General features: G+C 53.8%; 1 protein-coding gene across 1 annotated transcript; it reads left to right on the forward strand.

Moving 5' to 3' along the window:
* The first annotated feature begins 4,453 nt into the window (after positions 1-4,453).
* On the forward strand, positions 4,454-23,729 carry LOC110072697 (uncharacterized). Its single transcript, XM_078379082.1, has 17 exons — positions 4,454-4,498; positions 7,428-7,637; positions 8,055-8,194; positions 9,395-9,607; positions 9,697-9,799; positions 9,977-10,116; positions 11,388-11,553; positions 11,984-12,123; positions 13,275-13,440; positions 13,648-13,790; positions 17,335-17,500; positions 17,708-17,850; positions 19,522-19,687; positions 20,102-20,241; positions 21,417-21,582; positions 22,769-22,890; positions 23,223-23,729. Exons 1-17 carry the CDS (start codon positions 4,454-4,456, stop codon positions 23,377-23,379), a joined length of 2,526 nt encoding a protein of 841 aa, XP_078235208.1. The 3' UTR covers positions 23,380-23,729.
* The last annotated feature ends 1,089 nt before the right edge of the window (positions 23,730-24,818 follow it).

The following is a 24,818-nucleotide window of genomic DNA, read 5'->3' on the forward strand; positions in this document are numbered from 1 at the left end:
ACCACCCGACCAGGAATTAAGTCGGGTCCAGCTGCTTTTCTGGAGTTAACCACTTTCATTTTGTTTATAAAGATAAACAAAGAGTAAACATTCCTTCCAACAAAACAAAAGCAAAAAAAAAAAAAAGGGGGCGAAACAGGACACTGTGGCCTTTCCCCAACTGCTCGGTTTTAGTGGAAGCTTTCGTGCAACAAGGACACGTGTCCGCGCAATGCACGCACCAGGTGGGGTGCCCACGTGTATCGAGCCTTCCCAGGCTGGGCGTAGCCTCCGGCTTTCAGAAGGGCCAGCTTCGCTCATACGTACTTCAGGAAATTGTTTCAGGGAGGCAGGAGGGCGAAGTGGGAAGCACTGGCTTGGAACAACTGGCATCTCCCGCAAAGGATCCCCTGCTTTCTTTCCAGTGGGTTTCAAGAAGAAAAATACGGTGGTGCCTCGCATAGCGATTGCTTCGTATAACGATGAAATCGCTTTGCGATGAAGATTTTGCGATCGTTTTTGCGATCGCTTTCAAATGTTCCCATTGGGGAATTTCGCTTTGCGATGATCGGTTCCCCAAGCATGGCAAAGCAATGCTTTTTAAACAGCTGATCGGTGCCGCACGCTACCCCCCCCCCAGAGCTCTTGCATAAATAGGGGATGGGGGGATGGCAGGAGGGGGGAGCGGGGGCGCTCCGGATTGGTGCCTCGGGAGGAGGGAGGGAAGGAAGGGCGAAGGGCCTGGCCCCGATCCCCGCATGCACCTCTGGGGCGCCGAAGCAGAGAGCAGTCACGGCGGGAGGTGCTGCAAAGGAGGAGACGCCCGCCCGGGACCAGGATCAGGATGGCAGCGGCTGGAGGGGGACGGCGCGCCCCTTCCCGCCCCGGGCGACTGCCTGCCTCCGAGCCCTCCTCCCGCCGCTTGCCGTCCAAGGAGGCCGGGTGTCTCCCGGGCTGGCTGGCTGGCAGGTAGTGCGCCCCTTCCCGCCCCAGGCGGCTGCCTCAGAGCCCTCGCTTGCGGTAATGTTCTGTTCGAGGGCGGATGACTTCAGAGGGCCAGGCGGCTGGTTCCCACCCTCCAGGTTCCGCACAAGTCCAGAAAATGAGCCAAAAAAGGACGAACGATCAGATATTGCTAAAAGTCCACTTGTAGCTTCGTTTGCGCCCTGTTTTATGGCCAACAGCCACTCTTGGAGGGTCAGGATGACAACCAGCACCATCAACACCTGGGAGGCCAGGCCAAAGCCGCAGAAACCACCTCAGTGGGGCACACGGAGTCTCCCTCCGTTCTCTCCCCCTTCTGCAACTGCTCAAAATTGTGTGTGTGTATATATATATATATATATATATATATATATATATATATATATATATATATATATATATATATATATATATATATATATATATATATATATATATATATATATATATATATATATATATATATATATATATAAAAGCCATTACAACAGTCTAAACTTGGAACACACACAGGGAACAAAAGGTATTCCCTCTTGGTTTAAAAGGAGGGAGGGAGAATCCGGGCCGGTTGATCGAGGACAGATCCTGCCTTTTCTCCTCTGTATTTCAAATATTGGAAAAATGTCATCTTCTTCTTCGTGGCCTCTGTGAATACACACTAATGGGTTAAGTCTGCACTTGCGCAGAGGCCTCGGAACATTCTAGAACATTCTCATGGTCCGCCCGCCCTGACAGTTACCTCAGTTCCCCAAATTCCGCTGCTGCTCTAAAGACGAGACAGCCGTGACGGAAAGAGGGGAGGACGGGCGGGACGTTTGGATTGACAGAGGACCCCTCGAAGAACCGGAGTTACAGGTAAGTAACCTTTCTATATCTCCCCTCAGTCTTTTGCCAAACATTCCCACACATGAGAGAAAATAAAGGCACAGCCAGTGGAATACCGCTGTATCTGTTTTATCAGTCCCCAAGGATTTTAGATTCTGGAGTAAGGATCAGGATTTGACCTCTCTCCAGCACGGGTGTTTTCGCTCAGACTGGGCCACCTGAAATTGCCATCCTTCATCCACTTATTTTTGTAAGTTTGTCTGGAAAAGTGGATAGAGAAGAGAGCTCCTGGATAGCTCAGTCGTTTAGGGCACTGGTTCTTAACCTTTCTTACTCAGATGTTTTTGGATTGCAACTCCCAGAAGCCTTGACCATCAGCTGTGCTGGCTGGGGTTTCTGGGAGTTGCAGTTCAAAAACACCTGAGTAACAAAGGTTAAGAACCACTCACTGGTTTAGGGCATCCGGCTGTGGAGCCAGAGGTTGGGAGTTCGAATTCCCCGCTTCGCCTCCTTGAAAGGGGCCAGATTCGAGGATCCAGAGGGTGTCCCTTCCAGCTCTGGAGTTCTAAGATTATCCCCGAAACCCTTCCTTGAAATACAACAGTTAGTCCTGAAGATGCCACAAGTTTTTGTTGTTTATTTCTGTTTTTAATTGTTGTCTAGATGCTATTTTGTAAGAAGAGTTTTGTGGCTGATCTGTTGCACTTTAGGAAGTATGTGTCGCATTCGTGATTTTCTGTGTGCCTGATCTGGGACTGGCAACCCCAGAACCTCGTGTTACGCAGCTGGTAGTGTCTGAAGCCACCAGCGAGTATGTGCCAAAACCTGCCCGTTCCTGTAAAAGAGAGGGTGGTATGCCGTGGCACGTTGGTGATGGTGCTTTGCTCAGACTTCATCCAGTGACTCTCTGGGTGCCCCCAATTAACAGCTTCCGATTGCCTTTAGAAATGAGTGATCTTCGGGGGACCAGAGCCAGCTCCCCTCTGACACAAGAGATCACGGCACTCCTGACCAGAATAAGATCTATGGATTTGCCACCGTTAAACTGGGTAAGTCTGAGTCGCTACGGCTGGGGTTGTTAGAGCAGTCCTGTGGGGTGGGAGAAGGAGGAAGATGATCCTTGGCTCAGAGTCATGGGCAAACCGAATCCATCCTGCACCTGTTACCCACCTGGTTCCCTTGGTCTCGCCTGCTTTGTTGCTCCTGGCCAGCTACAGGCCCTCCTAATGTGGCTGCTTTTTTTTCTGCTGCCGTTTGATATATGAGGAATGCACACAGAGACACAGGAGCCCTGGGCCCCATTGGCAGTGGGGAGGAGATGGGCTTCCAAGCATTTAAGCCACTACGTACACAAGGAAATCCAAACCTCTTACTCCTCCAGTGTTGCTCACCCGGAGCTTTATCTCCCTGCTTATTGTCCAGGGGAAACATAGCCCTTCCCTGAACCGTAGCCTCGGCACTGAGACCCAGCTTGCCCTAATTGCGTTATCCCCGTTTTTATTTTAATTTTCCTTGCAGGATGAAAAGCCAACAGCAGAAGACGGGTATATTTTTGACGATGCTGCCATCGATGAAAATGTCCAGACTGTGGATAAAAGGTGAGATGAAATGCAAGGGGAAACAGGTCGCTTGTTTCCCCTGACCCATATATATATATATATATATATATATATATATTTATCAAGAACAAGCATTTGAGTTTAACACAGAAGAAAAATAATCAGAAACTGTTTCCTGAAATAATGCAACAATCTAATGTATCCCTGCTAACTTTCTGATCTTTGACAGAAAGATTTTCCCCCTGTTCTATACTGACCTCTGCAGGTATCTGAAGTATTATTGTCCTTGGGAAAAATAGGAACTGACGCTTGCACACACAAACAGGTTGCAGGTGTAGAAACCGTTGCTTTGTTTCTCTGAGAAACCTGGTTTAAGATTTACAAAAAACAGGAAAAGAAAAAAGGAAAGAAAAATATGGACAATAACTTCCTAGGCCATGCTTATTTTAACAGGGACCCTTAGTTCTGAAAGAGGTCCCTTCTGCTTTGTTGCCACTGCCACGTTCCCCACCGCCCTTGTGGCACAAGATCAATTTGGTGGGATCAGAGCATCGTGGACTCGGAAGGGGCCTCTAAGGAGCCCAACCCCTCAGGGCAGGAATCCAAATCCAAGCAAGATCTGACCGGTGGTGGTTTAAATGTCTCTCGAAGGCCTCCAGGGCTGGAGGAAGCAGGGGTGGTATCTCTGAGTGGAGAAACAGACATTAAAGACAGCCAGTTATTAGAAGAAGGAAATCCTTAACTAGTGGGAAACCTTGCATGTCGCAAAAGGAATTTCTTTCTCCTCTTGAAGTTTGTCAATGGCTTTGTGGAATTATTGGTTTTCACGAAATAAACGGTGTCTTTTCTCTCTCTCCCCTCCTTCCACCAACCCAACTTTCTTAACCTCAAGTCTTCAGTTCCTTGAGAACAGCAGGAGGGTGGAGGAAGAGGAGGATCAACTCCAGGAAAGCTGGGAAGAAAAGAGCCTCTTGTGCGAGGAAAATACTCGGTGTGAATCCCCGGTGCTGGGATTTGCACAGACGACGTGGCATCAACCCAGCCCCCGCAGCCCAGGGGCGGCAACGTCAAGGCACGAGGCTGGTTTCGGGGAGAATCCGCCCCCCATGGCCCAGGCCCCCATGAGGAGCGCCGACGGTGACGTCCAGCAGGTCAGACTGTATGTATGTATGTATGTATGTATGTATGTATGTATGTATGTATGTATGTATGTATGTATGTATGTATGTATGTATGTATGTATGTATGTATGTATGTAGGGACGGACGGACGGACGGACGGACGGACGGACGGACGGACGGACGGACGGACGGACGGACGGACGGACGGACGGACGGACGGACAGACAGACAGACAGACAGACAGACAGACAGACAGACAGATAGATAGATAGATAGATAGATAGATAGATAGATAGATAGATAGATAGATAGATCGATCGATCGATCGATCGATCGATAGATCGATCTATTGACTACTCGGTGGCATTTTCATCCCCAGAAGATTTTAGACCTCGAGCTCTTGGCGTTTCCAGGGCGTCCCTTTCATCGGCTCTCCTCCCAGTTCCCATCTTCTCCATCCTGCCCGCAGGTCCCCCCAGGAGAGAAGCTCCTTCGGCAGCAGGAGGAACTTCAGTGGCTTCACCATGATTTCCATCAAGTTCAGAATTTGTGCTGGTCCAATGAGAAGGAGCTGAGGCTCGAAGGGGAAAAAAAAACTGGAGCTTAGGGAACACAACATCTCGCTCCAACAGGAGAACGTCAAGGTAGGGGATCCTGCTTTACAGAGAAGACGGCCAACCGAGGAGCGCTAGCTACACTTTGCAGTTTGGAGCAATGGAGGTGTTACGGCTTTGGGGGGGGGGGAATGGTTGGAAAGAATGACAGTAGGACCTCCTTATTAAAAATGGTGCTTAAATTAGCGCAAGATTTTCAGTTAGCTAGGGTGAAGAACAACGTATTTGCCTGAAATTAGAATGCTATCATGGAAATGGCAGTTTCCTCCCCCCCCCCCTGAGCTGGGAGGGCAACGTCATTGCCCAAATAATCTGTATCTCTTCGTGTTATGGGTTCTTCCTGTCACCAGCTCCATCCTTAGCGGGCAGCCGCAGCTGAACCACATTGATAAGGGTGTAGGAGACCACGCTGCCTTAAATAGGCCCTTGGCTAGCACTGAGATTTGCCCATGGGTTTGCTCTGATTCCACCTGCATTTTGTCCCTGTCCATCACCACCTTGTCTGGAGAACAGTGTTGTCGGAAACGAACTAACAAATAAATATGTTACTTTTTTCTAATTTTTTAAAAAATTCTAAGTGGCATAGCACTGCATCAGGGTTGCAAACAAAAAGACTCCAGCAGCTATGTGCTGCAGCGCTAAAGTCAGACTTTAAAACAAAGAAGGGGAATCGTTCAGATGGCAGGCGGGACGGCTAATCTCCCAAGGGGACCCCATCCCACCTCGAACACGTCATCATGACCTTAGCACAGGGGATGGCCGCCCCGGGCAGAGAACCCAAGATTCTGGGAGGAAAAGTGGGTTTTTCCCCCATGCTTACACTAATGTCGTGCAGCCTGGAAATTTTAGAATTGCTCTGCATAAACCTAGGGTAAATGGGGCAGTAGTATATTGCAGTGGAATCACACCCCTCCCCAATGAAAAGAAACAGCCTTGGAAAAGGATTGGTGTCGGCGGAGAGGTTCACGTGGGTGCAGGTTACGCCTTCCATGGCCACAAGCAGCTCTCGGTGTTTGGTCCATCAGCGGCTTTGTTTGGACTTGAGTTTCCAGAATCTCCAGCCAGTGTCTCCTGTGGCCAGGGCTTGTGGGAACGGAGAACTAGAGCATCAGCAGGACCAGTAAACCGCTGGTTTACAGCTCTCTGGTCTAAGGTTTTGAGGCTCGTCAGGCGAGCGGTGTGTCGCCTCGTCTGGGTCAGGAGCAGGCTAGAAAACAGCCCTCGGAGGGGCTGAGATCGGTGACTTGGGCAGTCCATAAGAGTCCCCGGAGAAGGGGCAGGGCAGCAGGGAGCACAGCGTGGCCCTTGGGATGTTGTGGGACTGCAGCTGCCATCCCGTGGGTCTCCCCTTCTCGAAGGACGACTCATTCTGTCGGTTGCTGAGCCGGGCAACAGAACAGAATCGGAGGCAGCCCTGAAGCCGGGTCAAGAGAGGCACTGGCGTCCACCTCCTTTGGCCAAGCCCAGTGGACGCAGGACCCGGCTCAGGTCAGCGTCTGTCTCAGGCGAGGCCGAAGACTCCCACTTCATGGGGACCGTGACTCTGCTCCTCGTTTTAGCCTGAACTTTGCAGGCACTGGCCAAGGTGTTGGCTCTGATGCCCCCAAGGAGGTTCAGCACCTTATTCAGATTGAACCTCGGAGCAGATTTCTGTGCATGCGCCCCTGCTCCCTCATTGATATTGGAGTCAGGAGCCCCGGTGCCAGGCAGCCTAAAGGGACCCTGACCTTCGCCCTCCTGCATTTGATTCAAGCCTGCTTGGCAAACCTTTGCCATCTGTCGGTTGCTCCCTTCCGTGTGTTTGCAAGAGGAAAATCCATGGCTCGTTACAGTCGATCTGCATTGTGTATAATGGGAGGGACAAAACTGTCTGTCACTGAAGAAGGCTTTTCTGGGTGGTCCCTGTGAGGCCCTGGGATTTCCTTCTAGGAAGACCCACGCCTCTTGTCCCCTGCTTTTGGAACGACCCGACTGGGCTGGCCGCAGTCTGCCTGGAGATCCCTGTCGTTGTCTCCAGTCCTCGATCAGAGATAAAAGCAGAGATTCTCCCCAGGGCTTCACTTGTGTGGCTGCATCTTCTGCAAGGCCGCAGAGTCACCTCTGTGGGTCAAGGGGAGGCACAGGGGGCTGAAGCCACCTCTCCAGCTTCTTCTAGCCTTTAGAGGGGTCGATGCGGACCTAATTACACCTAAAAAGGGTTTGTAAAAATCAGATAAAATAATGCTCGAAAGCCTGCAGGAGCCTGGAATGGAAGCGTGAAACTGCTGCTTCCTTTTTTAAAATAACATCTCCCTGAATCCCCCGATAGTTGTGTCAAAAATGCAAACGGGATCCCCTCTTTCTAGGTCAAAGCGGAGCTGAGGGAAATGCAGCTGAAGCTTTCGGAGGCCTCCCAAGCCTGCTCGTTGCTCACCTCACAGGCCGAGCTCAGCCACCAGAAGGCCCAGGAGCTGGAGCTGCAGTTGATGAAGCAGGCCCAGGCCGCCCAGCAGCAGAGTGGCCTGCGAGAGAAGCTCGCCCAGGAGAAAGCCAGGGTGGCCGAAGCCGAGGAGACGGTCAGTAGCCAGCCCGCCCAGGTCCCTGGCCCTCGGCCGCCAGCTATTTAAGCCTATTTGGCAAACCACGCCCTGCTGCAGTTCCAGGATCAAGCTGCCCTTTAAATTGTGTTTCTCTTTGCTGGTTCACATTGTTTGCATTGAATGGGAGGAGATTTTCGGAAGGAAAGGACTTCCGATCCCATCGTTTGGTGGGAATAATGGCCAAAGGATGGGAGTGGAAGCCCTCAAACCAGCACAAGGTAGAGAGAGCCCCCTCACGTCCATGCAGGACCCACACAGCGGCTTCCCTTCTCCGTCTGTAAGAGAAGCGCCCTGTCCACCTGCTCCTCTGTGGGAATCGTGAAACTTCATATCAACCTTCCTGCTGTCCTGTTCCATAATCTCTCTCTCTCTCTCTCTCTCTTTCCTTTCCAGATTGTGGAGCTGCAACAGAAGCTGAAGGACTCCCAACAGATGTATCTCTTGGGGAAGAAGCAGCTGGAGGAAGAAGTGAAGGAGGCCGGAGAGAAACAGGCCAGGGCCCAGCGGCAGTTTCAGGAGGAGCAGCAGAAAAGGTGGAGTAATTCGCTCCAGCCCGGCCTTTCCTTCCCTTCCACAAAGTGGAGAAAACAAAGCCTGGGCATGTTATATTTATTTTTTTCCTTACCCGCGTGCCGCGGGTGAGTGCTGAGCTTAGGGGAACTAAACGGGTCATGATCCGGTGATGCGTGACAGATTAAAAGCAGAACATTGAATGGCTTCAGGAAATCCTTTCAGGGAGGTGGCAGGGCGGAGGGGCCCTAAACTTAGTTACAGAAGCCCCTGGTGCTGCTTCCGTGGCTCTGTCACCGTCTGCGGTTCTGTCGATTTGCAACAATAAGGTGGGGGGAGAAACTAAGTGTCGCCAGGTTTGATGGGCCAGGAGTCGCTACGAAAAGGCAAGAAGGGGTCAAGAGCCTTCGGCCATCGCTCGTTCTGCTACAGCTTGCAGGTTCACATGGCGTGGATCGGTCCTTTTGTCTTCCAGCACGTCTGTGGCTAGGAGGGAAAGACTTTAGGGTAACCAGAGAAGAGAGCGAGCCCCCCCCCCAGTGTGGTGTTGGAGTGGTGTGGGGTTGAAGACGCTGTGCACAAACGGCCCATGGCAGGAATGGTCCTCCCCTGGACCACCATCGTGGAGTATGGCCTGGGCTCATGAGCTTGCCCTGCCCTCCCCTATCCAATCGGGGCAACCCTCACATTCAGGGCAGGCCCCCACAAAGGCAAGCTTGCTCGGCGCTCCTCAAGCAGTGACACTATGAATGCGACCATGAGCTTCTTCCCCTTCTGTGCGTGGCTCAGGCCCCCTCGCCCCAATGCTGGGATTCGCACAGACGACACCTCTCCCCCCTTTCTTCCCAGTGAACTCCCCGCTTTGTCCCCCCAAAAGGCTGTTGGCTGTATCCCAGATGCAGTGTGTTGGTGTCAGGTTTTAGCCCCGCAGCAAGGAGCCAACGCTGCAAGGCCCCCTCCTTGCTAACCGTTGCCATGTCTTACTTGCTCCCTGATCATGGCGGAGAGTGCTGAGATTTTTCTTTTAGGTTTGGGAAACCTTCCCCACCGCCACCTCAGTGCCATTTAGTACCCATCTAAAACTCTCTCTCTGTGCGTGTGTATGTGGGGGAAAATATTCCAGCTGCCCATCAGCTTCTGCCATGCGCCCTTTGTGAGCTGGGTGGAAGGTGGGCGCCTTCCTTCTCCTTTTTTCTCCTCACGAGCATGGCCTTTCTCTCCAGGAAGTTCCTAGAACAGCGGGCAGAAGAGCTTCACCAGGAGCTCAAGTTTGCCCGGGAGAAGGAGACACAGCTTACAAGGACCTGCCCGGAGGGCCAAATCCAGTCGCAGGAGCTGGAGGCCCGGCTGCGCGTCTTGGAGGAAGACAAGAGGATGCTCTCCAACAAGGTGGGCCAGACCCCCGGGAGCAGCCCGTGTCTCACGGGAGTGACCTGGTCAAGAAGCTGGTGGGCGGGCATTAGCCGTCCCCCTCCCGGCCCTGCCCCCTGAGGCAGTGGCTTCGAAGTCTCCGTCCCCCTCCTAGGGATGACCTGCACGGCCTGGTTCTTTGCGGTGTCCCGGCCAGTGGGCCTTCCCTCAAAATTATGGCCAAAGGATGGGAGTGGAAGCCCTCAAACCAGCACAAGGTAGAGAGAGCCGTCTCACATCCATGCAGGACCCACACGGCGGCTTTCCTTTTCCATCTGTAAGAGAAGCGCCCCGTCCACCTGCTCCTCTGTGGAAATCGTGAAACTTCATATGAACCTTCCTGCTGTCCTGTTCCATAATCTCTCTCTCTCTCTCTCTCTCTCTCTCCTTTCCAGATTGCAGAGCTGCAGCAGAAGCTGAAGGACTCCCAACAGAAGCATCTCTTGGGGAAGAAGCAGCTGGAGGAAGAAGTGAAGGACGCTGAAGAAAAACAGACCAGGACCCAGCAGCAGTTTCAGGAGGAGCAGCAGAAAAGGTGGAGTAATTCGCTCGAGCCTGGCTTTCCCTTCCACAAAGTGCAGAAAACAAAGCCTGGGCATTTTAGATTTATCTTTTTTCCTTACCCGCGTGCCGCTGGCGATTGCTGAGCTTAGGGGAACTAAACGGGTCATGATCCGGAGACGTGTGACAGATTAAAAGCAGATCATTGAATGGCTTCAGGAAATCCTTTCAGGGAGGCGGCAGGGAGGAGGCCCCTAAACGTGGCTCTGTCACCCTCTGTGGTTCTGCCGATTGCAAGAATAAGGTGGGGGGAGAAACTGAGTGTCTCAAAGGTTGATCGGCCAGAAGTCGCTACGAAAAGGCAAGAAGGGGTCAAGAGCCTTCAGCCATCGCTCGGTCTGCCACCACCCACAGTTTCACTTGGCATGGGTTGGTCCTTTTAACTTCCAGCATGTCTGTGGCTAGGAGGGAAAGACTTTTTGGCAACCGGAGAAGAGAGCCAGCCCCCCCCCCAATGTGGTGTTGGAATGGTGTTGGGTTGAAGACATTGTGCACAAACGGCCCATGGCAGGAATGGTCCTCCCCTGGACCACCATCGTGGAGTATGGCCTGGGCTCATGAGCTTGCCCTGCCCTCCCCTATCCAACCGGGGTGCTCCCACACATTCAGGGCAGGCCCCCAGAAAGGCAAGCTTGCTCGGTGCTCCCCAAGCAGTGACACTATGAATGCGACCATGAGCTTCTTCCCCTTCTGTGCGTGGCTCAGGCCCCCTCGCCCCGATGCTGGGATTCGCACAGACGACGCCTCTCCCCCCTTTCTTCCCAGTGAACTCCCCACTTTGTCCCCCCAAAAGGCTGTTGGCTGTATCCCAGATGCAGTGTGTTGGTGTCAGGTTTTAGCCCCGCAGCAAGGAGCCAAAGCTGCAAGGCCCCCTCGTTGCTAACCGTTGTTGTGTCTTACTTGCTCCCTGATCATGGCGGAGAGTGCTGAGATTTTTCTTTTAGGTTTGGGAAACCTTCCCCACCGCCACCTCAGTGCCATTTAGTACCCATCCAAAACTCTGTTTGTGTGTGTGTGTGTGTGTGTGTGTGTGTGTGTGTGTGTGTGTGTGTGTGTGTGTGTGTGTGTGTGTGCGTGTGCGTGTGTGTGTGCATGTGCGTGTCTGTGTCTGTGTATGTGTGTGTGTGAGGGGGAAGTATTCCAGCTGCCCGTCAGCTTCTCCCATGCGCCGTTTTTGAGCTGAGCAGGAGGCGGGCGCCGTCCTTCTCGTTTTTTTCTCCTCACGGGCACAGCTTCTCTCTCCAGGAAGTTCCTGGAACAGCAGGCAGAAGTGCTTCAAAAGCAGCTCATGTTCGCCCGGGAGAAGGAGACGCAGCTCACAAGGACCTGTGCGGAGGGCCAGGTCCAGTCGCTGGAGCTGGAGGCCCGGCTGCGCGTCTTCGAGGAAGACAAGAGGATGCTCTCCAATGAGGTGGGCCAGACTCCCGGGGGCAGCCCGTGTCTCACGGGAGGGACCTAGTCAAGAAGCTGGTGGCCGGGCATTAGCCGTCCCCCTCTCTGTCCTGCCGCCTGAGGCAGCGGCTTCAAAGTCTCCGTCCCCCTCCTAGGGATGACCTGCACGGCCTGGTCCCTTGCGGTCTCCCGGCCAGTGGGCCTTCCCTCAAAATTATGGCCAAAGGATGGGAGTGGAAGCCCTCAAACCAGCACATGGTAGAGAGAGCCCCCTCACGTCCATGCAGGACCCATACGGCGGCTTTCCTTTTCCATCTGTAAGAGAAGCACCCCGTCCACCTGCTCCTCTGTGGAAATCGTGAAACTTCATATGAACCTTCCTGCTGTCCTGTTCCATAATCTCTCTCTCTCTCTCTCTCTCTCTCTCTCTCTCTCTCTCTCCTTTCCAGATTGTGGAGCTGCAACAGAAGCTGAAGGACTCCCAACAGATGCATCTCTTGGGGAAGAAGCAGCTGGAGGAAGAACTGAAGGACGCTGAAGAAAAACAGACCAGGACCCAGCAGCAGTTTCAGGAGGAGCAGCAGAAAAGGTGGATAATTCGCTACAGTTCGGCCTTCCCTTCCACAAAGTGGAGAAAACAAAGCCTGGGCATTTTAGATTTATCTTTTTTCCTTACCCGCGTGCCGCTGGCGAGTGCTGAACTTAGGGGAACTAAACAGGCCATGATCCGGTGATGTGTGACAGATTAAAAGCAGAACATTGAATGGCTTCAGGAAATCCTTTCAGGGAGGCGGCAGGGTGGAGAGCCCCTAAACTTAGGTAGAGAAACCCCTGGTGCTGCTTCTGTGGCTCTGTCACCATCTCCGGTTTTGCCGATTGCAAGAATAAGGTGGGGGGAGAAACTGAGTGTCTCAAAGGTTGATCGGCCAGAAGTCGCTATGAAAAGGCAAGAAGGGGTCAAGAGCCTTCAGCCATGGCTCGGTCTGCCACCGCCCTCAGGTTCACGTGGTGTGGGTCAGTCCTTATATCTTCCAGCACGTCTGTGGCTAGGAGGGAAAGACTTTTTGGCAACCGGAGAAGAGAGCCAGCCCCCCCCCCCCCCATGTGGTGTTGGAGTGGTGTTGGGTTGAAGACATTGTGCACAATGGCCCATGGCAGGAATGGTCCTCCCCTGGACCACCATCGTGGACTATGGCCTGGGCTCATGAGCTTGCCCTGCCCTCGCCTATCCAACCGGGGTGCCCCCACACATTCAGGGCAGGCCCCCAGAAAGGCAGGCTCGCTTGGTGCTCCCCAAGCGTCGACAACGTGAATGCGACCATGAGCTTCTTCCCCTTCTGTGCATGGCTCAGGCCCCATCACCCCGATGCTGGGATTCGCACAGATGATGCCTCTCCCGCCTTTCTTCCCAATGAACTCTCCGCTTCGTCCCCCAAAAGGCTGTTGGCTGTATCCCAGATGCAGTGTGTTGGTGTCAGGTTTTAGCCCCGCAGCAAGGAGCCAAAGCTGCAAGGCCCCCTCGTTCGGGGAGTGCTGAGAATTTTCTTTTAGGTTTCGGAAAGCTTCCCCACCGCCACCTCAGTGCCATTTAGTACCCATCCAAAACTCTGTGTGTGTGTGGGGGGGGGGAAGTACTCCAGCCACCCGTCAGCTTCTGCCATGCGCCATTTGTGAGCTGGGTGGGAGGCTTGCGCCTTCCTTCTCCTTTTTTCTCCTCACGGACATGGCCTTTCTCTCCAGCAAGTTCCTAGAACAGCGGGCAGAAGAGCTTCACCAGGAGCTCAAGTTTGCCCAGGAGAAGGAGACGCAGCTCTCGAGGACCTGCGCGGAGGGCCAAGTCCAGTTGCAGGAGCTGGAGGCCCGGCTGTGCGTCTTGGAGGAAGACAAGAGGACGCTCTCCAATGAGGTGGGCCAGACCCCCGGGAGCAGCCCGTGTCTCATGGGGGTGACCTGGTCAAGAAGCTAGTGGCTGGACATTAGCTGTCCCCCTCCCTGCCCTGCCGCCATCTGTAAGAGAAGCGCCCCGTCCACCTGCTCCTCTGTGGGAATCGTGAAACTTCATATGAACTTTCCTGCTGTCCTGTTCCATAATCTCTCTCTCTCTCCTTTCCAGATTGCAGAGCTGCAGCAGAAGCTGAAGGACTCCCAACATCAGATGCATCTCTTGGGGAAGAAGCAGCTGGAGGAAGAAGTGAAGGAGGCCGGAGAGAAACAGGCCAGGGCCCAGCAGCAGTTTCAGGAAGAGCAGCAGAAAAGGTGGAGTAATTCGCTGCAGCCCGGCCTTCCCTTCCCTTCCCCAAAGTGGAGGGGAAAAAGCCTGGCTATTTAACATGTACAGTAGTGCCTCGCTAGACAGTTACCCCGCATGACAGTTTTTTCGCTAGACATTGACTTTTTGTGATCGCTATAGAGATTCGCAAAACAGTGATTCCTATGGGGGAATTTCGCTGGACAATGTTTGGTCCCTGCTTCGCAAACTGATTTTTGCTAGATGACGATTTTGGCAGCTCCCTCCGCACTCGCAAAACAAGTATTTTCGGGACCTAAGCTTCACAAGACAGCGATTTAAACAGCTGATTGGTGGTTCGCAACGCGGCTTTCCTATGGCCAATCTTCGCTAGACTACGACGATTCTTCCCCATTGGAACGCATTAAAAAGGTTTCAATACATTCCAATGGGGAAATGCTTTTCGCTAGACAATGATTTCGCTAAACAGTGATTTCAGTGGAACGGATTATCATAATCTAGTGAGGCACCACTGTATTTTTTTTCATTACCCGCGTGCCGCTGCCGAGTGCTGAGCTTAAGGGAACTAAACAGGTCATGATCCGGAGACACATTGATAGATAAAAAGCAGAACATTGAATGGCTTCAGGAAATCCTTTCAGGGAGGCGGCAGGGCAGAGAGCCCCTAAACTTAGGTACAGAAACCCCTTGTGCTGCTTCCATGGCTCTGTCACTGTCTGTGGGTCTGCCGATTTGCAAGAATAAGGTGGGAGGAGAAACTGAGTGTCGCCAGGGTTGATTGGCCAGGAGTCGCTTAGAAAAGGCAAGAAGGGGTCAAAAGCCTTCGGCCATGACTCGTTCTGCTACTGCTTGCAGGTTCACGTGGCGTGGATCGATCCTTTTTCTTCCAGCACATCTGTGCCTAGAAGGGAAACACTTTTGGGCAACTGGAGGAGAGAGCCAGCCCCTCCCCCCAAATGTGGTGTTGGAGTGGTGTGGGGTTGAAAATGCTGTGCAAAACAGCCCATGGCAGGAATGGTCCTCCCCTGGACCACCATTGTGGAGTATGGCCTGGGCTCATGAGCTTGCCCTGCCCTCCCCTATCCAACCGGGGCAACCCACACATTCAGGGCAGGCCCCCAGAAAGGCAGGCTTGCTCGGCGCTCCCCAAGCGTCGACAACGTGAATGCGACCATGAGCTTCTTCCCCTTCTGTGCGTGGCTCAGGCCCCCTCGCCCTGATGCTGGGATTCACAGAGACGACGCCTCTCCCCCTCTTTCTTCCCAATGAACTCCCCACTTTGTCCCCCCAAAAGGCTGTTGGCTGTATCCCAGATGCAGTGTGTTGGTGTCAGGTTTTAGCCCCGCAGCAAGGAGCCAACTCTGCAAGGCCCCCTCGTTGCTAACCGTTGCCTTGTCTTTCTTGCTCCCTGTTCATGGCGGAGAGTGCTGAGATTTTTCTTTTAGGTTTGGGAAAGCTTCCCAACTGCCACCTCAGTGCCATTTAGTACCCATCCAAAACTCTGTGTGTGTGTCTGTGTGCATGTGTGTCTGTGTGTGTGTGTGTTTCTGTGTGTGTGTGTGAGGGGGAACTATTCCAGCTGCCCGTAAGCTTCTGCCATGCACCGTTTGTGGGCTTAGCGGGAGGCGGGCGCCTTCCTTCTCCTTTTTTTTCCTCACGGGCATGGCCTTTCTCACCAGGAACGTCCTGGAACAGCAGGCAGAAGAACTTCACCAGGAGCTCAAGTTCGCCCGGGAGAAGGAGACACAGCTCACAAGGACCTGCGCTGAGGACCAGGTCCAGTCGCAGGAGCTGGAGGCCCGGCTGCGCGTCTTGGAGGAAGAGAAGAGGACACTCTCCAACGAGGTGGGCCAGACCCCTGGGAGCAGCCCGTGTCTCACGGGAGTGACCTGGTCAAGAAGCTGGTGGCCGGGCGTTAGCCGCCCCCCTCCCTGCCCTGCCGCCTGAGGCAGTGGCTTCGACGTCTCCGTCCTCCTCCTCAGGCTGAACTGCACGGCCTGGTCCCTTGTGGTCGCCCAGCCAGTGGGCCTTCCCTGAAAATTATGGCCAAAGGATGGGAGTGGAAGCCCTCAAACCAGCACAAGGTAGAGAGAGCCGTCTCACATCCATGCAGGACCCACTCGGCGGCTTTCCTTTTCCATCTCTAAGAGAAGCGCCCCGTCCACCTGCTCCTCTGTGGGAATCATGAAACTTCATATGAACGTTCCTGCTGTCCTGTTCCATAATCTCTCTCTCTCTCTCTCTCTCTCTCCTTTCCAGATTGCGGAGCTGCAGCAGAAGCTGAAGGACTCCCAACATCAGATGCATCTCTTGGGGAAGAAGCAGCTGGAGGAAGAACTGAAGGACGCTGAAGAAAAACAGACCAGGACCCAGCAGCAGTTTCAGGAGGAACATCAGAAAAGGTGGAGTAATTCGCTCCAGCCTGGCCTTCCCTTCCACAAAGTGGAGAAAACAAAGCCTGGGCATTTTAGATTTATCTTTTTTCCTTACCCGCGTGCCGCTGGCGAGTGCTGAACTTAGGGGAACTAAACAGGCCATGATCCGGTGATGTGTGACAGATTAAAAGCAGAACATTGAATGGCTTCAGGAAATCCTTTCAGGGAGGCGGCAGGGTGGAGAGCCCCTAAACTTAGGTAGAGAAACCCCTGGTGCTGCTTCTGTGGCTCTGTCACCATCTCCGGTTTTGCCGATTGCAAGAATAAGGTGGGGGGAGAAACTGAGTGTCTCAAAGGTTGATCGGCCAGAAGTCGCTATGAAAAGGCAAGAAGGGGTCAAGAGCCTTCAGCCATGGCTCGGTCTGCCACCGCCCTCAGGTTCACGTGGTGTGGGTCAGTCCTTATATCTTCCAGCACGTCTGTGGCTAGGAGGGAAAGACTTTTTGGCAACCGGAGAAGAGAGCCAGCCCCCCCCCCCATGTGGTGTTGGAGTGGTGTTGGGTTGAAGACATTGTGCACAATGGCCCATGGCAGGAATGGTCCTCCCCTGGACCACCATCGTGGACTATGGCCTGGGCTCATGAGCTTGCCCTGCCCTCGCCTATCCAACCGGGGTGCCCCCACACATTCAGGGCAGGCCCCCAGAAAGGCAGGCTCGCTTGGTGCTCCCCAAGCGTCGACAACGTGAATGCGACCATGAGCTTCTTCCCCTTCTGTGCATGGCTCAGGCCCCATCACCCCGATGCTGGGATTCGCACAGATGATGCCTCTCCCGCCTTTCTTCCCAATGAACTCTCCGCTTCGTCCCCCAAAAGGCTGTTGGCTGTATCCCAGATGCAGTGTGTTGGTGTCAGGTTTTAGCCCCGCAGCAAGGAGCCAAAGCTGCAAGGCCCCCTCGTTCGGGGAGTGCTGAGAATTTTCTTTTAGGTTTCGGAAAGCTTCCCCACCGCCACCTCAGTGCCATTTAGTACCCATCCAAAACTCTGTGTGTGTGTGTGTGGGGGGGAAGTACTCCAGCCACCCGTCAGCTTCTGCCATGCGCCATTTGTGAGCTGGGTGGGAGGCTTGCGCCTTCCTTCTCCTTTTTTCTCCTCACGGACATGGCCTTTCTCTCCAGCAAGTTCCTAGAACAGCGGGCAGAAGAGCTTCACCAGGAGCTCAAGTTTGCCCAGGAGAAGGAGACGCAGCTCTCGAGGACCTGCGCGGAGGGCCAAGTCCAGTTGCAGGAGCTGGAGGCCCGGCTGTGCGTCTTGGAGGAAGACAAGAGGACGCTCTCCAATGAGGTGGGCCAGACCCCCGGGAGCAGCCCGTGTCTCATGGGGGTGACCTGGTCAAGAAGCTAGTGGCTGGACATTAGCTGTCCCCCTCCCTGCCCTGCCGCCATCTGTAAGAGAAGCGCCCCGTCCACCTGCTCCTCTGTGGGAATCGTGAAACTTCATATGAACTTTCCTGCTGTCCTGTTCCATAATCTCTCTCTCTCTCCTTTCCAGATTGCAGAGCTGCAGCAGAAGCTGAAGGACTCCCAACATCAGATGCATCTCTTGGGGAAGAAGCAGCTGGAGGAAGAAGTGAAGGAGGCCGGAGAGAAACAGGCCAGGGCCCAGCAGCAGTTTCAGGAAGAGCAGCAGAAAAGGTGGAGTAATTCGCTGCAGCCCGGCCTTCCCTTCCCTTCCCCAAAGTGGAGGGGAAAAAGCCTGGCTATTTAACATGTACAGTAGTGCCTCGCTAGACAGTTACCCCGCATGACAGTTTTTTCGCTAGACATTGACTTTTTGTGATCGCTATAGAGATTCGCAAAACAGTGATTCCTATGGGGGAATTTCGCTGGACAATGTTTGGTCCCTGCTTCGCAAACTGATTTTTGCTAGATGACGATTTTGGCAGCTCCCTCCGCACTCGCAAAACAAGTATTTTCGGGACCTAAGCTTCACAAGACAGCGATTTAAACAGCTGATTGGTGGTTCGCAACGCGGCTTTCCTATGGCCAATCTTCGCTAGACTACGACGATTCTTCCCCATTGGAACGCATTAAAAAGGTTTCAATACATTCCAATGGGGAAATGCTTTTCGCTAGACAATGATTTCGCTAAACAGTGATTTCAGTGGAACGGATTATCATAATCTAGTGAGGCACCACTGTATTTTTTTTCATTACCCGCGTGCCGCTGCCGAGTGCTGAGCTTAAGGGAACTAAACAGGTCATGATCCGGAGACACATTGATAGATAAAAAGCAGAACATTGAATGGCTTCAGGAAATCCTTTCAGGGAGGCGGCAGGGCAGAGAGCCCCTAAACTTAGGTACAGAAACCCCTTGTGCTGCTTCCATGGCTCTGTCACTGTCTGTGGGTCTGCCGATTTGCAAGAATAAGGTGGGAGGAGAAACTGAGTGTCGCCAGGGTTGATTGGCCAGGAGTCGCTTAGAAAAGGCAAGAAGGGGTCAAAAGCCTTCGGCCATGACTCGTTCTGCTACTGCTTGCAGGTTCACGTGGCGTGGATCGATCCTTTTTCTTCCAGCACATCTGTGCCTAGAAGGGAAACACTTTTGGGCAACTGGAGGAGAGAGCCAGCCCCTCCCCCCAAATGTGGTGTTGGAGTGGTGTGGGGTTGAAAATGCTGTGCAAAACAGCCCATGGCAGGAATGGTCCTCCCCTGGACCACCATTGTGGAGTATGGCCTGGGCTCATGAGCTTGCCCTGCCCTCCCCTATCCAACCGGGGCAACCCACACATTCAGGGCAGGCCCCCAGAAAGGCAGGCTTGCTCGGCGCTCCCCAAGCGTCGACAACGTGAATGCGACCATGAGCTTCTTCCCCTTCTGTGCGTGGCTCAGGCCCCCTCGCCCTGATGCTGGGATTCACAGAGACGACGCCTCTCCCCCTCTTTCTTCCCAATGAACTCCCCACTTTGTCCCCCCAAAAGGCTGTTGGCTGTATCCCAGATGCAGTGTGTTGGTGTCAGGTTTTAGCCCCGCAGCAAGGAGCCAACTCTGCAAGGCCCCCTCGTTGCTAACCGTTGCCTTGTCTTTCTTGCTCCCTGTTCATGGCGGAGAGTGCTGAGATTTTTCTTTTAGGTTTGGGAAAGCTTCCCAACTGCCACCTCAGTGCCATTTAGTACCCATCCAAAACTCTGTGTGTGTGTCTGTGTGCATGTGTGTCTGTGTGTGTGTGTGTTTCTGTGTGTGTGTGTGAGGGGGAACTATTCCAGCTGCCCGTAAGCTTCTGCCATGCACCGTTTGTGGGCTTAGCGGGAGGCGGGCGCCTTCCTTCTCCTTTTTTTTCCTCACGGGCATGGCCTTTCTCACCAGGAACGTCCTGGAACAGCGGGCAGAAGAACTTCACCAGGAGCTCAAGTTCGCCCGGGAGAAGGAGACACAGCTCACAAGGACCTGCGCTGAGGACCAGGTCCAGTCGCAGGAGCTGGAGGCCCGGCTGCGCGTCTTGGAGGAAGAGAAGAGGACACTCTCCAACGAGGTGGGCCAGACCCCTGGGAGCAGCCCGTGTCTCACGGGAGTGACCTGGTCAAGAAGCTGGTGGCCGGGCGTTAGCCGCCCCCCTCCCTGCCCTGCCGCCTGAGGCAGTGGCTTCGACGTCTCCGTCCTCCTCCTCAGGCTGAACTGCACGGCCTGGTCCCTTGTGGTCGCCCAGCCAGTGGGCCTTCCCTGAAAATTATGGCCAAAGGATGGGAGTGGAAGCCCTCAAACCAGCACAAGGTAGAGAGAGCCGTCTCACATCCATGCAGGACCCACTCGGCGGCTTTCCTTTTCCATCTCTAAGAGAAGCGCCCCGTCCACCTGCTCCTCTGTGGGAATCATGAAACTTCATATGAACGTTCCTGCTGTCCTGTTCCATAATCTCTCTCTCTCTCTCTCTCTCTCTCCTTTCCAGATTGCGGAGCTGCAGCAGAAGCTGAAGGACTCCCAACAGAAGCATCTCTTGGGGAAGAAGCAGCTGGAGGAAGAAGTGAAGGAGGCCGAAGTAAAACAGACCAGGACCCAGCAGCAGTTTCAGGAGGAACATCAGAAAAGGTGGATAATTCGCTACAGTTCGGCCTTCCCTTCCACAAAGTGGAGAAAACAAAGCTTGGCTATTTTACATGTATTTTTTTCCTTACCCGCGTGCTGCTGGCGAGTGCTGAGCTTAGGGGAACTAAATAGATCATGATCTGGAGAGGCGTGACAGATTAAAAGCAGATCATTGAATGGCTTCAGGAAATCATTTCAGGGAGGTGGCAGGGTGGAGGGGCCCTAAACGTAGGTACAGAAACCTCTTGTGCTGCTTCCGTGGCTCTGTCACCGTCTGTGGTTCTGCCGATTTGCAAGAATAAGGTGGGAGGAGAAACTGAGTGTCTCAAAGGTTGATCGGCCAGGAGTCGCTACGAAAAGGCAAGAAGGGGTCAAGAGCCTTCGGCCATCGCTCGGTCTGGCACCACCCACAGATTCACGTGGCGTGGGTCAGTCCTTTTATCTTCCAGCATGTCTGTGGCTAGGAGGAAAGACTTTTGGGCAACCGGAGAATACAGCACCCCCCCAAATGTGAGGTTGAAGACGCTGTGCACAATGGCCCGTGGAGGAATGTTCCTCCCCTGGACCACCATCATGGACTATGGCCTGGGCTCATGAGCTTGCCCTCTCCTCCCCTATCCAACCGGGGTGCCCCCACACATTCAGGGGAGGCCCCCAGAAAGGCAGGCTCGCTTGGCACTCCCCAAGCATCGACAACATGAATGTGACCGTGAAGACAGAGGTTCTTCCGCTTCTGTGCGTGGCTCAGGCCCCCTCGCCCCGGTGCTGGGATTCGCACAGACGCCTCTCCCCCCTTTCTTCCCAGGGAACTCTCCGCTTTGTCCCCCAAAAGGCTGTTGGCTGCATCCCAGATGCAGTGTGTAGGTGTCAGGTTTTAGCCCCGCAGCATGGAGCCAACGCTGCAAGGCCCTCTCCTTGCTAACCATTGCCCTGTCTTACTTGCTCCCTGTTCATGGCGTGGAGTGCTGAGATTTTTCTTTTAGGTTTGGGAAACCTTCCCCACCGCCACCTCAGTGCCATTAAGTACCCATCCAAAACTCTCTCTCTGTGCATGTGTATGTGGGGGGAAATATTCCAGCCGCCCATCAGCTTCTCCCATGCGCCCTTTGTGAGCTGGGCGGGAGGCAGGCGCCTTCTTTCTCCTTTTTTTTCCTCACGGGCATGGCCTTTCTCACCAGGAAGTTCCTAGAACAGCGGGCAGAAGAGCTTCACCAGGAGCTCAAGTTTGCCCGGGAGAAGGAGATGCAGCTCACGAGGACCTGCGCGGAGGGCCAAGTCCAGTTGCAGGAGCTGGAGGCCCGGCTGCGCGTCTTGGAGGAAGACAAGAGGACGCTCTCCAATGAGGTGGGCCAGACCCCCGGAAGCAGCCTGTGTCTCACGGTTGTGACCTGGTCAAGAAGCTGGTGGCCGGGCGTTAGGCGCCCCCCTCCCTGCCCTGCCGCCTGAGGCAGGGGGTTCGACTTCTCCGTCCTCCTCCTAGGGATGACCTGCATGGCCTGGTTCCTTGCGGTTGCCCGGCCAGTGGGCCTTCCCTCAAAATCCCCTGTCGTTTGTTTGGTCAGAGAACTCAACTTCCTTCAGAACAGAAACAAAAGGCTCTCTTTATCCCAAGAAGTAAAAAATAAAATGGGAAGTGGCCCCCTGTTATAGACGAGACGTAGCGTGGTGTAGTGGTTAGAGTGAAGGACTAGGTTCCTGGAGACACTAGGGTTCGAATCCCCACTCGGCCAAGGAAAGTCACTGGGGATGTGGAACTGCTTAAAACGATGTACCCCTTAAAGGTCTCCCTGACATTTCGAAGCCCTGTTAGGGTCGCCCTAAGTCGGTCCTGACTTGACGGCCTAGAACCACAACAATACTGGACTGATATTGCGCAGGACGTGTCATCGTGGGCTCCAGTGACAGGAAGCCAGATTTAGGCTGAAGATCAGGGAAAAAAACCTCCTCACTGATAGAGCAGTATGACAACAGGACCCATGACCTCGGGAGGGGATGAGCAGTGCTCCAAACCTGGAGAGGCCTTCAAGAGGCGTTTAGACACACACACCCCCGGGCGGGTATCCTTGGGTTTGGATTCCTTGCCTTGAGCAGGGGTTGGACCCGATGGCCTTCGAGGCCCCTCCCGACTCCAGGATGCCAGGATTCTGTGGTGAAGCAGAGGGCCCAGGGAATTGGGGGGGGGGGAGATTAGGAGAGACCTTGCTGATCGGCCAGAAGATGGAAAATCCTTGGGTAGGGTTGGGCAGCTAGGGTCAGGAAAAGATGGTCTATCCCATGCTGAAGGGCTGGGGGGGGGGGGGCACAGGAAGGAGTCTGGGTCACAGTATCCACCCAGATGTCCACCTTGCGGCAGAGATAACAAGGAGTGCCGATTAAGATCTCTTTGCTGAACCCTCTGGATTTCCCAGGGAGTCGAAGGGGCTGCCTGTAGTTGGTCTCTTCTTCCCGTCTCCTCCTTCCCTGGATCAGCCAAAATAGCTCTGCTCCATCCAAAGCGATTGCCCTAAGCCTCCCACATCTTTTCCCACAGCATCTCTACTGCTTGAAATACAACCAGACACTCTCAAAGCAGGTTTTGGCTTTGCAGAAGGACAAGGACACCCTCCATGAGGAGCACCTGCAGATCCTGAAGGAGGTGGACATCTTGGTCAGGTGAGGCTGGGCTAGACAAGGAAGGGCTTCCGTCCGAAACAGCTGGGAAGCCCAGCGGTCTGGGCTGGGCCGGGGGGTGGCTAGACAACCTTGGTGACACCCATGAGGATGGAGAAGGAGGGAGGTCCTCTCTCGGGAGGACCAAAATCCTCCCCCCAAGTTCTGAAATAATTAACTGAAGCATTTGAACCATTAAAGGAATAGACTCATTCCCCTGAAGAGTAAATACCATCTGCATGTTTTAATAAACGTGGCTGCCTCTGTGCGCCCGACGGTCGGTTTGGCGGGAGGTTCGGTCCTGAGCCTTTTCTGAAAGCCTTCTGCCATCTTAGAAAGAACCACGAGAGGAAGCTGCGGCACAGGGCCAAACTCCAGCGGGCCAAGGAGACATTAATCTCCGAAGTGGAGCAGCGGGACGTCCGTCTCCGGCGCCTACAGTACGAAGTCCAGTTATTGAAGATGCTCAAAGAGGTGGGAGCCCGGCTGTAGCGGGCACGCTGAAGGCTCTCCCCACTCAGGCCTCCAGGAGTGCTCACTCTTCTTCTTCAGTTGCTGCCACCAATTTTATCCAATATTTTAAAAAAATGTTGTTTCAAAACAAAAACGTGGTTTATTGGTTTAACAAAATAAAGTAAGTAAATCACAAAATGTTAATCAAGGTCTCTCACTCACTGCCACACACAGACTCTTCCCTCACTGACTATTGGGCTCACAGGCCCAGAGACACACTCATCACTAACTCTCACAACATCTCTCCTTACATCACACACCTCTTTATATATTCCAGCTCCTCCCCCTTCTGTACCACCTTCCGTCCCCGCATTGGCTGATGTTCCACTGCCCAGCTGTAACGGACAGGTGAGGGCAGCGCTGAATGCTACGCCGGCCACCCCCCATTCCCTGGTCTGGACCCCCCCACCGCCGCCCAGCCTAGTTAGTTAGTCATCCTTAAGTCTCGAAAGACTATGGTAACGTGCTCTGTATGGAGGACTTGGAAATACAGTGGTGCCTCGCATAACGAGCGCCCCGTTTAACGACCAATCCGTATAGCGATTCATTTTTTGCGATCGCATTGTGATGTTCCCTATGGGGAAAAATCACTTTGTGATTTTTCCCCATAGGCCCCCGGCGGGCGCTCCTTCGCCGCCGCTTGGAAGCACTGGCTGAGCGCAGGGCGGCTCCAAGCGGCGGGGGCAGGGGTTCCGGATGCCTTCCAGTGCTTCGCCTGGAAGCCATCCGGACCCCCCTACCCTGCCCCCGCCGCCGGGAGCTGCGCCACACCTGCCTATTCCAGCCATGCTGGGACTCCCGGGAGTCTCAGCATGGCTGGGAAACCAGGCGCGGGGCAGCTCCAAGCGGTGAGAGGGTGGGGGTCCGGATGGCTTCCAGTGCTTCGCCTAGAAGTCATCCGGATACCCTCTAAGCCGCCGCTGAGAGCCTTCGGAGCTCTCAAAGGACTTTCTCCAATGTGTGTGTGGGGGAAGCCCTTTGAGAGCTCGGAAAGCAAATGTCGGCGGTGCCTTCGGGGTCCTTCCAAAGCCACTGCCCAGGGACTGCTGACATTTTCCCACAGCTGAGCGGCGGGGCTTCGAGGCTCCGGCAGCTAAGCTGGGGGAAAATGCCAAAGGCCTCATTTTCGGCCAGCTGATCGGTGGTTCCAAAATGGCCTCCTGCTGTGTTGCCTGGCTTTAGAGGCACCGAAAATGGCCACCCCTATGGAAGATCTTCGCTCAACGGTGAGTTTTAAGCCCATAGGAACACTATGGGCTTTTTTGTTCCGTTTAGCGAAGTTTCCGGATAGCGACGATTAACATCACTATGCGGGGCACCACTGTATAAATATTTTAACGAAATAAAAACAAAGAATAACCATTCCTTCCTACATGAAACACAAGCAAAAGCCAAAAAAAAAAAAAACAGGCGAAACG

This window comes from Pogona vitticeps, chromosome 7 (assembly GCF_051106095.1).
Source record: "Pogona vitticeps strain Pit_001003342236 chromosome 7, PviZW2.1, whole genome shotgun sequence".
NCBI lineage: Eukaryota > Metazoa > Chordata > Lepidosauria > Squamata > Agamidae > Pogona > Pogona vitticeps.